The sequence below is a fragment of the Anopheles darlingi genome, chromosome 2 (genome assembly GCF_943734745.1).
Source record: "Anopheles darlingi chromosome 2, idAnoDarlMG_H_01, whole genome shotgun sequence".
In the NCBI taxonomy this organism is placed as follows: Eukaryota; Metazoa; Arthropoda; class Insecta; order Diptera; family Culicidae; genus Anopheles; species Anopheles darlingi.
In genome coordinates this window covers 75,368,015-75,381,056 of record NC_064874.1, presented here as the reverse complement: position 1 = coordinate 75,381,056, position 13,042 = coordinate 75,368,015, and the positions used below count along the sequence as shown (strand labels likewise).

At 51.1% G+C, this 13,042-nt stretch overlaps 1 protein-coding gene across 13 annotated transcripts in view; it reads right to left on the bottom strand.

Moving 5' to 3' along the window:
• LOC125949615 (sodium-driven chloride bicarbonate exchanger) overlaps positions 1 to 13,042 on the bottom strand; it is a 32,384-nt gene that overhangs the window by 8,681 nt on the left and 10,661 nt on the right. For 5 of the 13 annotated variants that reach the window (XR_007468672.1, XM_049676818.1, XM_049676816.1 and 2 more), the window contains exons 3-7: positions 5,564 to 5,658; positions 4,711 to 4,860; positions 4,317 to 4,379; positions 2,855 to 3,346; positions 2,321 to 2,518 (exon numbers count right to left, since the gene is read on the bottom strand). Coding sequence is in view for 12 of the 13 variants with exons in the window: in XM_049676816.1 (XP_049532773.1) it covers positions 2,321 to 2,518; positions 2,855 to 3,346; positions 4,317 to 4,379; positions 4,711 to 4,860; positions 5,564 to 5,658 (998 nt within the window). In the remaining variant the exon portion in view is untranslated. Of the gene's footprint in view, positions 1 to 2,320; positions 2,519 to 2,854; positions 3,347 to 4,316; positions 4,380 to 4,710; positions 4,861 to 5,563; positions 5,659 to 8,417; positions 8,941 to 13,042 lie in introns of those variants that run through there. The other 8 variants (XM_049676819.1, XM_049676823.1, XM_049676827.1 and 5 more) reach the window with 5 other exon arrangements.

The following is a 13,042-nucleotide window of genomic DNA, read 5'->3' as shown; positions in this document are numbered from 1 at the left end:
GACTTTCAATAATGCGCTCTCCGTGGTGCTCTCGACCGAGTTACTGCAGACTTTCTGATTGTTTTTTGTTTGTTAGCTAAGTATCGCGTTAGAGGAAAACTTGTAGCTGTACTTGACGGATGTTAAATTTACCCCCTAAAGGTGATAGTGATCGGTGATGATGGTGGTTTAAAGTGTGAAACAAAGTCGTGCTATACATCAAGTGCACCCCAGAGAGAATGACTGAATAACCATCCACAATGGACTACTCTGCTAGATGGAGTGATGGACAGATTTAGAAAGTTAGCGTTGAAGATGTAACTAGAACAGGTAGCATTTCAATTCCATAACACATGATTGTAAGGACACCGAAATGATGCTATGGCGAGAGGATAGAAGAGGGTGATGAGTGGTGATTCGTGAGAATGTCTTAACACGTCTAAGCGTGTGGTGAAGCGAAAGGAAAAAAATCAAACAACTTCTAAACCTAACAATCATGAGAGATTAGAGTCACACAGTACCAGATAGTTCGACCGGCACTAGACCGCCACCCAGCACGTGCCGTTAAAGGAACGCAAGAATGTGCGAACACAAAGGACACATCGAGAATGGTGAATCTTAGAACAACAAGAAACAACAGCGAAAGTGTTGAAGAAAGAAGAATAAAACAATCTGAGAGATAGAAGTAAAGCCGTAGATAGACAGAGACAGAGAGAAAGAGAGAACGAGATAAGAGCTAAAAAACGGAGAACAAACTGTACTCCACCTGAACGGCTAGAGGAAAACATTGTGGATAACAAAACGCACACACACAGACACACCGATAGACACTGATATCAAACGGGAGGGAGCGAAAGAGTAGAGCAAGAAACGGAAAGAAATCTATTTTTGTAAACCTCCTCTGCCGGTGCTGTTGGTAGTGGTGGTGATGGTGGCTGCGGCCGGTTGTTGAGTACCACCGGGTTGGGCTGAAGCACCGGCATGGAACCAGGTGGTTACACCGACGGTCGATCCTGCGGTCGAACCAGCGCCACCGATGCCTACCGCACCCTGGGAAGCCGTCGGTGAAATGTCATCTACCAGCGTTTAGGAGTGGGGGACACGCCCGGACAGTGCATGGCCGGATGGTGTTGTGGTGTCGCGGTGATGAGGTGTCGAAAGAGTGGAAAAAGTTGACTTTCATTTACTTCACCGCCGCTAGAGCGTGGTCGTTGGTCGAGAATCCCCCGTCCCCTTATATATATATACGAAGCATAGAAACGGACAAGTTTGCGACGAAGATGTGGCGAAGGGAGAGAAAAAAGGAGCCAAGGACCAAAAGGAGAACCAAGTGGACAAGGAGAGACGGCCTAATGACTGCGTTTCACAGCTTACCACTTCACCTTCGTGTCGTATACAGATACCTCATTAAAAAGGTTTCAAATTCCTCGTGGCACCAACATCGGATTGGCCGTACCGTGGTCTCGACTCCCACGGTAGGGTGATAAAATTAGGATCAAATTGAGTTGGAACGACGGACAAGAGTGTCACGGAGAGGAGGGGAGGGGGGAGAAACAACGCGAAGAAAGCGTAAACCTGTGGATAGCGATCAACGAGACCGTTATCGTCGTGGTTGTGCTCGCCATCAACGCACTGACGGTGTCCATGGAGGCGCATGGTAACTCGTGCTGTTTTTTTTTGTTACGAAAATTCACGGCCATGGAATATCCTTTCTGGACCATTTTTTGGGTTGCTTTTCCGAACGAAAATGTTAGGTAAATGTATCTCATGTTTCCGCTGTTACCAATTTGAAGCCATTTTCAGCCTTACGGTGGTTTTGGAGGAAGGACCTCAACAAGTTCTTCATTAGTAGCACTAAAAGTGAATGTAGCATCACTTTTCCTGCATTGTACCATACACGGACAATACACAAAGACAGACACAAACGAATGGCATGAATGGCAATTAACATCACACCGCGACGAACGATTCACTTACGCCCAGTAGTCCACCACCAACAACAAGGTCTTAGTGTCTAGCGTTTCCCATCGGGAACGTTAATAGGAAAGGACAGGAAGGACAGCCGATACGGGCCAGCATTCCTATTAGCCATTCTCTTAAACTCTAGCAACTGTACAACGTTTAGCGCTACTGGTAGCGTTCGTTAGCAAACGGGGGAATAGTTCATACTTTAGTAGCCATCACCAATCGGATATACAGCGGAACGGGGCGTATTAAAAGGCGTAAGAGGTATATGGCAACACAGACCGTGTTGTATGTCTGTGTATGTGGACGAATGTACAAGGAATGGACAAGAACACGGAGGAACCGTGGTCTTCCGTGGCCGACGGCACGACGATACCTGTTGGCAGTGCTAGATAGTGGCCCCGTTGGTCTTTGCTGGCGCAGAGGAGCGCCGTTTCGGGTGACGGTGCCGGTGCCGGTGACGGTGCCGGGGCATCGAGCTGCTCGTGCAGGGCCATGGGTGCCGAAGAGACGACGTGCATTGGGAATGAGTTGGCCGAGGTGATGCTTTTGCTGGTGGATGATCGTGGCATATCTGGCGAGGATGGAAGAATTCGGTCGGTATGGCAGGTATGGTAGGGTTTGCTGCGGTGCGCCTGAAAGTCCCGAGGTAAACGAACAACCCCCGTCCCCCCCGTTGCATGCCTGGCGCACACATGGACGCCCCTGCTGTGCGCTGTGATATGGATCCTGGTGGTGCAGTAACCGGTGATCGGTGAGTACCAGCATCCTTCAGACCTTCACGCAGGTCTCGCATACACAGTCCTTGCATGAATCCCCTGGAGAACCACCCCCGATCCCGGAGTCCTCCCTCGGCAACACAATTGGGTATCACAAACAAACACACAGACACACACACACACATACTTACTCTTGGACGAGGAGTGATTCTTGCCGATGTCGGCCAACGAGCGGATCAGCGGCAGTCGGCTTTTCTTGCTGCCGAACTCGTGCTGGTGCTTGTGGCGTTTGAGCAGCGCATCGATGACCTTGTCCCGCGCCTCCACCGGTAGCGTACCCGAGTTGACCATATTCTCGCACACCAGCTCGGCGATCTGCTCCAGACTGATCGCCTCCATGTCCAGCATGACCGTACCGTTCAGCAGGAGGCTACGCAGCTCGAACAGTGAGTGCAGCGAGAGGGTGGCCACGTGCGGCTTGGACCACCGGTTACCGCCCTCCTCGACGTCCTCCTCGAACTTGACCCAGCGCGCCGTTTCCTTCCACGCCATCTCGTCGCCTTCCTTCACCAGCTCCTCCATCTCGGAGAACAGCGGGTGGGACTCGTGGTTGCCACTACCATCGCCACCCTCGCCGACCTCCCCGCCCAGGATGAACTGTACTCTTTGTGCGGGGGGCGTCACTGCCACCGAGAATAAGAGAGAAAGAGGGAGAGTTTTCCGATAAATATTTGGCGATCAAATGCTCGTCTCGTCGCTCGCTTTCCACGCTGACTCTTCCAGCACACGCCTTCTGGAGCATTCCGTTCTGAGAAAGAGTCGGTTGGGAAAACATTCACTAGCACTACAAACAAGCACACGCACACGCAAGCACCGCGACAGACAAACACGGGCGCGGTGAAAGCGATAAACAGGTCCCGAGGCCTGTTATCTTTTTTAGCAAATGGCTACGAGGTGACTGATGATCGGTGAATATGGCGTCGCGGCTGGTGGCTGGATGATGATGAACGAGCCGCAGCGTTCGGCCTGTTCGGTCTGGTGCATGAGTTTGTTTTTGGGAAAATTTAACCGAACCGGACAGCTGGGCTGGCCGCCGGTATAATAAGTGTCAGAAAGGCAAACAAACAATAATGATGATCGTTCGCGCGGCTCTCGGTGCGTGGTCGGGTGTCTCTCTTTACGGGGGGCCTCTTTTGATCTGGTGTGTGATGAGGGATGGCGATGGGGATGAGCAATCTAATCGACTCCATTAACGTCCGTTCGGTGAGAGTGATATGATTGAATTTTGGCGTGACGTAAGATGTAGACGCGAAGGCGACACGATGGAGGGCGCAATGATACGCAATTCAAGGCGGTGTGAAATGTGAGCGATCGTTGGTGTGTGCTTCTTAGCTTTGGGAGTTTGGGAGTGATACACTATTCTATGCATGTAATGGAATTGTTCGTTTTTTTACGTTTTATCGACTTAATGGTAGCTAGAGGAAGTTCGAATGTGAAGTCGAAACGATCGGTGAGGTAAGATGGACAAATGGAAGCTAAAAACATTCGAAGAAACGCACACACACACGCGGAATATAGGCATGCAGTAGAAATAGAGAAGAAAGGAAGCAGATCATAGAACAACAAAATGGAATACAGAATCCAAAATCTTACAGGAATCGCCCTCCTCAACAATGCTGATTCTGCGTTGGGTAACGATGTGCGGTTTTGGAACGACTTTCACGTCGAAGAACGCGGTGCACACAACAGACAAAAGACACACACGCACAACCACACGCAAATACAAATATAAAAGGAGAAATGTTTAGAGTGAAGAAGTTAATGCATTCATTTAATTCGATGGTTCGGTGTAGCTTTAATTAGGTGGAAAAATCAAAAGTTAAGAGAATTTTCTTCGATTTTCTGTTTTCAAAATCCAAAAAAAAAACCGGAAACAGAAACTAGCTGCCAATCGTACTCTCGACCGAATGTAAGATCTAGCAATCTAACCAATGAGCTGCCAATGGGATGCCAATGCGATAACAACGGGGCTGTCTGTGTTACTTACCGGGCCGATCGGAGTCGGGTTCCGTGCCGGATCGGTCACCATTTTCTCGGCTGCCCGCCGGATGGTGCTGCTTGTGCCGGCGGCGCTGCGAATGTCGCCTCGATGAGCCCGGTATGTGGACGCCCACGAAGACACTGTGCGCTCGGTGACCTGCAATGTAAAGCGATGAAAAGCCAACGAGGCGTTAATCCGTGCATTGGATGCCGTTTTGCAGGATGACGACGTCCTTGTGTGTCCGGATGTACGCTCGATGAAACTTCCAATCAATTTAGTGCACCTTCGGACAGTATTTGCATATTTCCATGCACATTTCCCGGGGGGGGGTTCCAGGAGTGCAATGGAGAGAAATGGGTCACAACAGGGGCCGCACAGCACCGGAGCGCGTGATTAAGAGCAACAAAATGGCATTTAATCACGCAGCTAGCAATCACTGGCAAGACAAGGCTGTTTGTACCCACTCCACTATCGATGACGTTCGGTTTGCGCTGTGCGTTTGATAAAATTAATATCAACCACTTCAGTTGAAATCGCGGCCATATTGAAGCAAACAGTTGCTGACGCGTAAACTTCGGAATCATCAGCGTGAATAATGTGTCGCCTTGGTGTTTGTGTGTGTACCACACGCATTCACACGTGTAATTCATGTTTGATGTTTGTCGCGCCATTTGATGGCCACCTGGCCGCTAGTGACGACCTACTAGGTGCTATTGTTGTAAATCTCTTTACACCTCACCATAGCACAAGTACTCCGCTCTTACCGTGACCCACTACTGAAGGCCATTCACCACCTTCTAGACGCTTTGGTCGCAAATTCTTACGACCTACTGACGCACTCGCCGCGTCACTCGCTTACCTTCATAATCTTGATCCGCCGGGAAGGTCCGATTTTTGAGCCTTGGATCTATCGGCGCCTCCTCATCGACACCTCCGTGATCCATCATCCAAGGTCTGCAGCCACAGGAACAGAGAGAGAGAAAGAGAGAGAGAACAGAGGTATAATAGTTAGCAAAAGAACATGAACAGTACCAGTCTAGCGTCTGATAATTCGAGTTCATTGTCAAAAGTTTGCATCAGTTTAATCCAATCCAATTAGAGTGACCAACGCTCGATAACAACAATCACAGGCGGGCATTAAAAACATATTATAAACACGAAGCGCGTGGCCCTGACTAATGATGACTCTGTGCTTGCCAATTAAGCTTTTCACTGATGCGCGCATGTTGTTCTACCTCCAATTTAAACCCAACTCATACCCAATTTGCGTACCACCACGATTCAACGGTTCGCTCCGTGCACTATCACTGCCAGAGGGTTACTGATGCGTGGCCGTAACGATTTCAACGATTTCCCAAAAAGACCACCACGCCGGCCAGTGGTGGGTGGGTGCTCATTTTCAAACCTTCCCTTCCAACCACTTTTTTTTTGCATTCTTTGAACGATGACAGTTCACGGTACGATGGGGGGCAGCGTCATTGCACCGTTGGAGCAGTTCTAACACCGGGTCAGAGTGACGGTTTGCGAGGCGCACTATTCATCTGAATCTGATAAGAACTACTTCCGCTCATTGTGTCGCTTCGGTGCCGCGTGATGTGACAAGTGACAGCATCCTCTCTTCCCAATTAATGCTATAGAGCAGCCGCCGCTTCTCGTCGAGGAGGCTTGTCAAGAAACGAAGATCCGGCTTCATTTGTGGTCCGGACAAACCGCCAGCGACTGAGGACATAGTTTTCTTAACGAAGAAAGTGTGTCCGGCAACTTGCTTCACTCGCCAGAAGTGACGAAGGCACCGGCACAGGAGTGCCGTTAATGAAATCAACCGTTTATCAACCGGGACCAGACCAGCGCCATCGTGTGATTATGTACTTTGCGGTGGAAGTTAATAATGATCTTCCCCGATTTGGTGACAGTAATTACAGTCATTACGGTGCTCTGTGGTCAGCAATTAAACACCATAAACAAGCCAGATGGAGACGCTGTGAGCGACCGGCGAGAAGCCTGCTTGTGGCTGCTGTTTACCTCCGGTCGGTTGTGTTGCGTCTCGTGCGCGGCTGGAAAATAACCAAGAAAAGCTTTTGCATTCGCAAGCCCTCGACACGTACCACGCGGAAGCTATAACGATTAGCATTAAACCCAGCGTATCACACCGGATGGAAAACAATATGCGAAAAAGTAGCAGCAGCAGCAGCAGACAGCCATTTATCAATTCCTTCGATACCGGTTAGCGGAACGGATAAGATCGCGAATCGGAATCGGATGTATCCGGGATCTGCGATCCGTTATGAGAATGGCTTTGGCAAGACAATCAATCGTGGTAGCAATGAATTTTCCTTCGCAAAGGCCCAGTGCTGTATGGCCCTTCAGGCTCGCGAATAATTCTTCGACATTGAGACGTACTTAATGCTATACCAAGGTTCCGACGCGATATGCTAATGTGGCTTGTGGGGGTTGTGGGTGCTGATATGAAAATTCCATGTTATGATAAACGGACGATGAATATGTGAGCAACCTATCCATTCATCACCATCCGACGACCATCGGCCTCCGTTGAGTTCCATTGTGCTGCGGGCCGTGTGATAAGCCGGATGGAAAAAAATATATTTTAATCCGTTCCATTGTGACACCGAGTGCTAATCGTTGCTGATCATTGATGTAGATAGAAGCAGTAGAATGGTGTGAGCGGCCTAATAACGGGCTCGTAGTCCCCCATTTTGCTGTCCTGTGCAAATGCATTCTACATTCATAATTCATCCAGCATTCCAAGCACACGAGTCCTTCTCGTTGGTTCGGTTATACGAACTTGTTTATTTCAATTCGGCAAAGCTGGTTGTTTATTTGCTTGGAACCGCATTTCATATCCTCTTATCACACTGCATCGGAATGGGACACGTGGCAAGAACCCCACCGCCAACTGTCTTACGTTGATTCCGCCAGTTTTCCTTCCATCAAGATTAGCATACAGCCCAACGGAACAACGCAAAGTATCAGGATACGTCACTATGGTCGGTCAAACGGGGCCGTAAACAGGTCTTCAAACATGAACCTTGCCTCGGGTGTTGTTGTTATTTGAAGAATAATCGTAAGCAGCCTGTACTGGCATCGCTTTAAACAATGATACGACCAGGGCGGACTATTAACAGTGCAAATAGGTACGTTTGCACCCCGGACACTACCAGGTGCAAGGTGCATCACCACGTTAACCGTGAACAGTAGCTCGATCGCCGGACAAACATCATCACTGATGTGTTGAGTTCTCATGAACTTAATCACTGATAACGAGTCTCTCGGCCCCAAAAAAAAAACCTAATCCAGCGTTAAATGATGAAACATTGCGCTGCGTGCTCTGATTGCAGGTTACGAGACTGTGCGAGATGAGAAGCTATTTAACGCGGATTTAAGGGGAGAGGAACGCCAGAAAGGGGGAAAGCATAGATCTGTTATGTAGACGCGCTCCGTTCAGATCCTGTGGCCTGATAGCGACGTCTGTACCACTGAGGGACTTCTCACTCAACCTGATAACGTATCGCACTTTACGGCGATCAAGCGGCGACGAGGGTCCAATTAATCCGTTCGACTCCGAGCTGAGTGGCGGTGGTCCAGTGGAATGTGGTCTTGTTATGTGGTGCGCCCTGACGTGGTTTCGATTTGCATCGAACCCGCTCGATCGAACAGCCCTTAGCGCTATAGCCTTTGTTCCTCAGTGAAGGTACCTTTCCGTCAGCTCCAGCTCCAACTCCATTGCGCTTCGTCACTCCGTCGTCACTTTAACCGATCCGGGATCACTGCACGGACCCAACAGACAGGTCCACTGGACAGGGTGGACACTGGACGTCCTGTACACTACCGTCGTTAACACTTGGCGGAACTGCACTCACAACTGCGACACGATTCCATCACCGGTGGCCATCAGAAGTCAACTACTATCGTTCACTATTATCTCCCTCTCCCCAGGGGACCGTCACGACAGCTTGTGGTCTCGGCAGCGAGAGGGCTACTTGTGGCTGCTGATTGTCACTTCTCAGGATTTAGATAATGTAAAAGTGATGAGACAGAGACACAATGGGTGGGTGAGGGAGGAAGTGATATTATAAATCACTTAAGCACAGCTTTACATTCGTGTCGTTTCCGTTGCTTCCTTCTAAAGCGTGTCAAGCAGGGCACGTTCTGCGCACACAGTCTGTCAACAGTCAACAGGCCAGCCCGGTGTTCTTATCAGCAAGAAGTCAACGAGCAGCAGCAGATCACTGTCACCATCGGGTATTGATCATCCCCGTCGTCGTCGTCGTCGTCGTCGTCGTCGTCGGTGGTAGTCACGGTCACTGATGGTGGACCACCATCATCACGGAGGTTTAGCAGTGTACTGGCCACCGTAATCAACACTTTCGGGAGATTTTGGCTCTGGATTCGGGGCGGCAAACCAGTGAATGGCCGACGAGAAGCTTGTTATGTGTATTCGCTCGACGATCGTTCGATTGTTTGGGAATCACAGCACGATGACGACGACGATCACCGCGACGACGGCAGCGGCGTTAAGTGTTGCGTAGGTCATGATGGGTCTACGCATCGTTGGCTCTCCGACTCTGGCGCTGGCCAAGGTTACTCGACCCGACGAATTAACCGACCGTATCCAGTTCGAGCGAGTTCAGTCCGGGGGGGAGGGGTCCGTGGCCATCCCCCCCGGGGGTACCTTATGGATGGGTTGGAACCTCGATCGAACAAAAGAAAAACGCGATCAGCGTCATCAAAAATCCTCGCCCCGAAACCGAAAAAAAAACCAAACCATATTACCCGAAACCCGTTTCGCGGCACTGCGGCGCCAGAGTCGTCGAGAGAGAGCTTCGCCGGATTCCAGTTTTGGGATTTTGCATTCCGGATCACACAAGGGCCCTCCCCCCCCCCCCCCACTTTACCGAATGACGCGGATTACCTCCGCGCAAACCTGTTCGAAGGTGTTTACGTAGGGACCCGGTTTTTTTTCCCCGGTCGTTTTGGCGCCAGACCCTGTAACTCAATGTCACCATGTCTTGGCACAAACGCTGGGCGCTGACATCGAAGTCGAAGTCGAAGGTCCGACGTTCGGCATTCCGAAATGTCGCTACTATTCAGCTATCAATACTGCGCCTTTAATGGTGCTGTCAGGCCGGTCTACTAAATAGAGTGGACGGGCTACTACTAGTTCCTGTTGCTGCTGCTAGACCTTGCTCTATTTCATGTGCCATTCAATTACGCGCTTGCCTGCAACCTGCAATGTAGGGCGAAACGCGAAAGAAGAAGGAAACGCGTACGCGTACGTTTCAAGCAAACTTTCGAAGACCTTCCGTCAATGGACGTGCTGGTGGTGGTCGTTGTCTTGTCCGTGGTCCCTTGGTGGTCGTGTGTGCTACCGAGCGAAGGTGAATGGCTGAGCGTTTGCGACAGTCTCTCAGTACAAGAACCGCGCGGCTCAACCTCTTGGTCGGCAGTTTATACGCTTCCCGCTTGGATTATCGCGCCCAGTTCCTTGCTCGTGTCCATTGCATACATTATACATAAGAGAAAGAAAGAACGGACGGACGGACGGACGGACGAACGCGGAACGAGTGCAACGAGTGCCGACCCGATCACTATCCCGATGGCTCCGGTATGGCTGCATCTTGATTACTTTGCCATTTTATTTGCATTGCACGATGGTCGCGACGATGCTTCCCCTTCGTTCGCGTTCCCGGTTCACTGACCTACGCGACGACGTGGTGCCGGCTTGTCTCAAGGGTGTCTCAAACCCCCCCCCCCCCCCCGCGCCCGGGAGAGGACACATTTTTGTCGCGCCCGGAAACCGAATTCCGTTCCGGGGGTCCGTTCCGTTCCGTTGAGGTATTGGACCACACCTCGTCCACCAAAATAAAACAGAGAACCATCGATCGTTCCCGAAAGGTCCAGAGTAGGTGTGTGTGTGTGTGTATGCGTGCGCGGGTGTAGTTCTAGAAAAGGGCTTGCAGCAAACCGAGAACAGAGCAAGAAAGTATGTCCGGAATTCTAATCAGCTATTCGACGGACGACGAGAGCGGACCACATACAACGGGCAATCGTCATGTTGGTGCGATTGACGATGGAGACTCATTGGACGAGGGCACGTTCCAGTTACACATACACACACACACACGCACACAAGCACACATTTACTTTGTCGGGATTGACTCATTGTGGCGCCGTCACCGTGGCATAGCTGATAAACTGGGGTTTCTACGTACTTACTCTCTCTTTCTTATCACAACCGCGTCTGATGAGGGCTGCTGTGCTCGAATGTTTGGAGTTCCCCTCTTGCTACTCCCTCCCCTCAAAGCATAGGACCCTGGCCTCTCATACCATTAGCGTCAATCGGACGAAGGAAACGATCGCAGTGCTTGAATCTACAACCAATTATCGGTTGCCGTTCCGCTGCCGCTGATGATCATCTAATGGTCAACGATTGACTGGCTTCCCCTTCCCACACCCCGCACCCCACACCCCGCCCGCAATCAGTGTAATGGCGCCGCGTGTGACACTCATTTTAGTGTGGCTTCCGAATTAACCCCCGGCCGCCCCTTGACCTGCGCCGCCGTCCATCGCGCCCACCAGCTCCCTAAGATGCGGCTCCCCTCGCGGCTCATTAGTCTGTTTGCTTACGAACGAAACCTGTATCGAATGGCCCAAGGGGTAATTGTTCGATGCCATGCGATGCCACGACTGCACGCACCTCACTAGCGCCACAGCCACAGCTACAGCTTTCCCCTTGAATTGCATCGTTACCCTGGATAAGGTAAATGCACGACGAGCGCATCGCGCGCGCTCATTGCACCCAGCACCAGCGAGAGACAGTCGCCGCCACCGAGTGCATCTCGTACTTCTGTGTGTGCGTTCAGGGCCAACGATCTCTGTTCTGTATGTGATGTTGGTGTTGGCGTGGCGTGGCGTGGCGTGGCGTAGGCCCTGACCAGGGCCAACACACAACACCCGAGGGCCAGACTGGCGATGGCGCGCACACACCAACGGATGATGCATCGGATTACCCAGCCAGCACACGATCGTGCTCTTATTACTGTTCCAACCGTCTTTCTTTCATCTTTCTTCGCGGCTTGGCGGCCGCCATCTCGGGGTTTTGCTTGCTTGCTTGCTTGCTTGCCATCGCGTCGCGTCGTATTTATGCGGTCACGGCCACCAATCCCTTCACTATTCACTATCGCGTATGGTGACATCGCTCTCTTTCTCTCTCTGTCTCGCTTTCTTTCACTCCTTGTCGATCGCAAAATTGCTTCCCAGCTGCGGTACGACCAATCGTTCGTTATCAGCTTCCCTGTGCCCCGCTTCCTCTTCCGGACTGCGGGGACCGAATACAAAGTGAGAGCTTTGTCGCGCGCGAGACACACGCATGGCTTGCTTTGGGATACCCTATTTATGCGAAGCGAGCATATCATTCTCGGCATTATTTCCATCCACAAAATCAAGAGGTGAAACGGGTCCCGGGTCCCAGGTCCGGTTGGGTCTACGGCCACGACCAGCGCAGGTTGACTTTGAACTCATTTGCTCAATTAAAGTGAACCCCCGACCATCTGACCAAGGTATGTGTGGGGCGTATTGACGCGCCATGCCGTATCCGCTGGAGCATAAAATCGGGTGAAAGTCTATTAACGAGTGAACCGGTGTGGTGTACCTGGTAGCGCACGTGCAGGGATCATAAAAAAATACTTTCCAATTAAAAGTCCGCCTTGCAGTCCAGTGGAGTTCAATGAAAGAGTGTCCGAAAGGGTTCGGGCGGTGGCCGGTGATGCTCGAGTGCCCTCCGTACCGTATGCTGTCGAGGCCACGGGAGGTCGCACATTTGCAATTCAAACAAACCATTGACTCATAATAACCGGTATTTGTCCACGGGTATGCACACCAATTGCGCTCCAGTCTCTCCGCTAGCGCGCTAGTGCGCTTGGTGAGCGACCTTTTCTTTAAACTCAGTTTAACCACGAAATCAGCTTGGCTAGGCTAGTCAAAATGGAGCTTTTAAAGGGTCAACACACCAGCTGTATCCCCTTTTTACGGTATCCTTCACCGGCATACCGATAGAACCGGGTGGTCCCGCCCCCCCCCCCCCCCCCCCTTTGGGTCCCTTTAGGCAGCTTTCGTAGCAGCTTTGTTTGGAGAGGATAATACCCGGCGGCTGTGACCCCGCTGGTCCTCGATAAACACGAGATCCCGGCCGATTCCAGCCCTCCAGCTCCATAAATATTGATCACCCGGTTTGGGGGTTGGCCGGTTGTCTCGGTTGTTGCTCCCAAGATTTAACCTTCATTTCCGGCGTTCGACGAGACCATTTCCGCTTTCCGTGGCA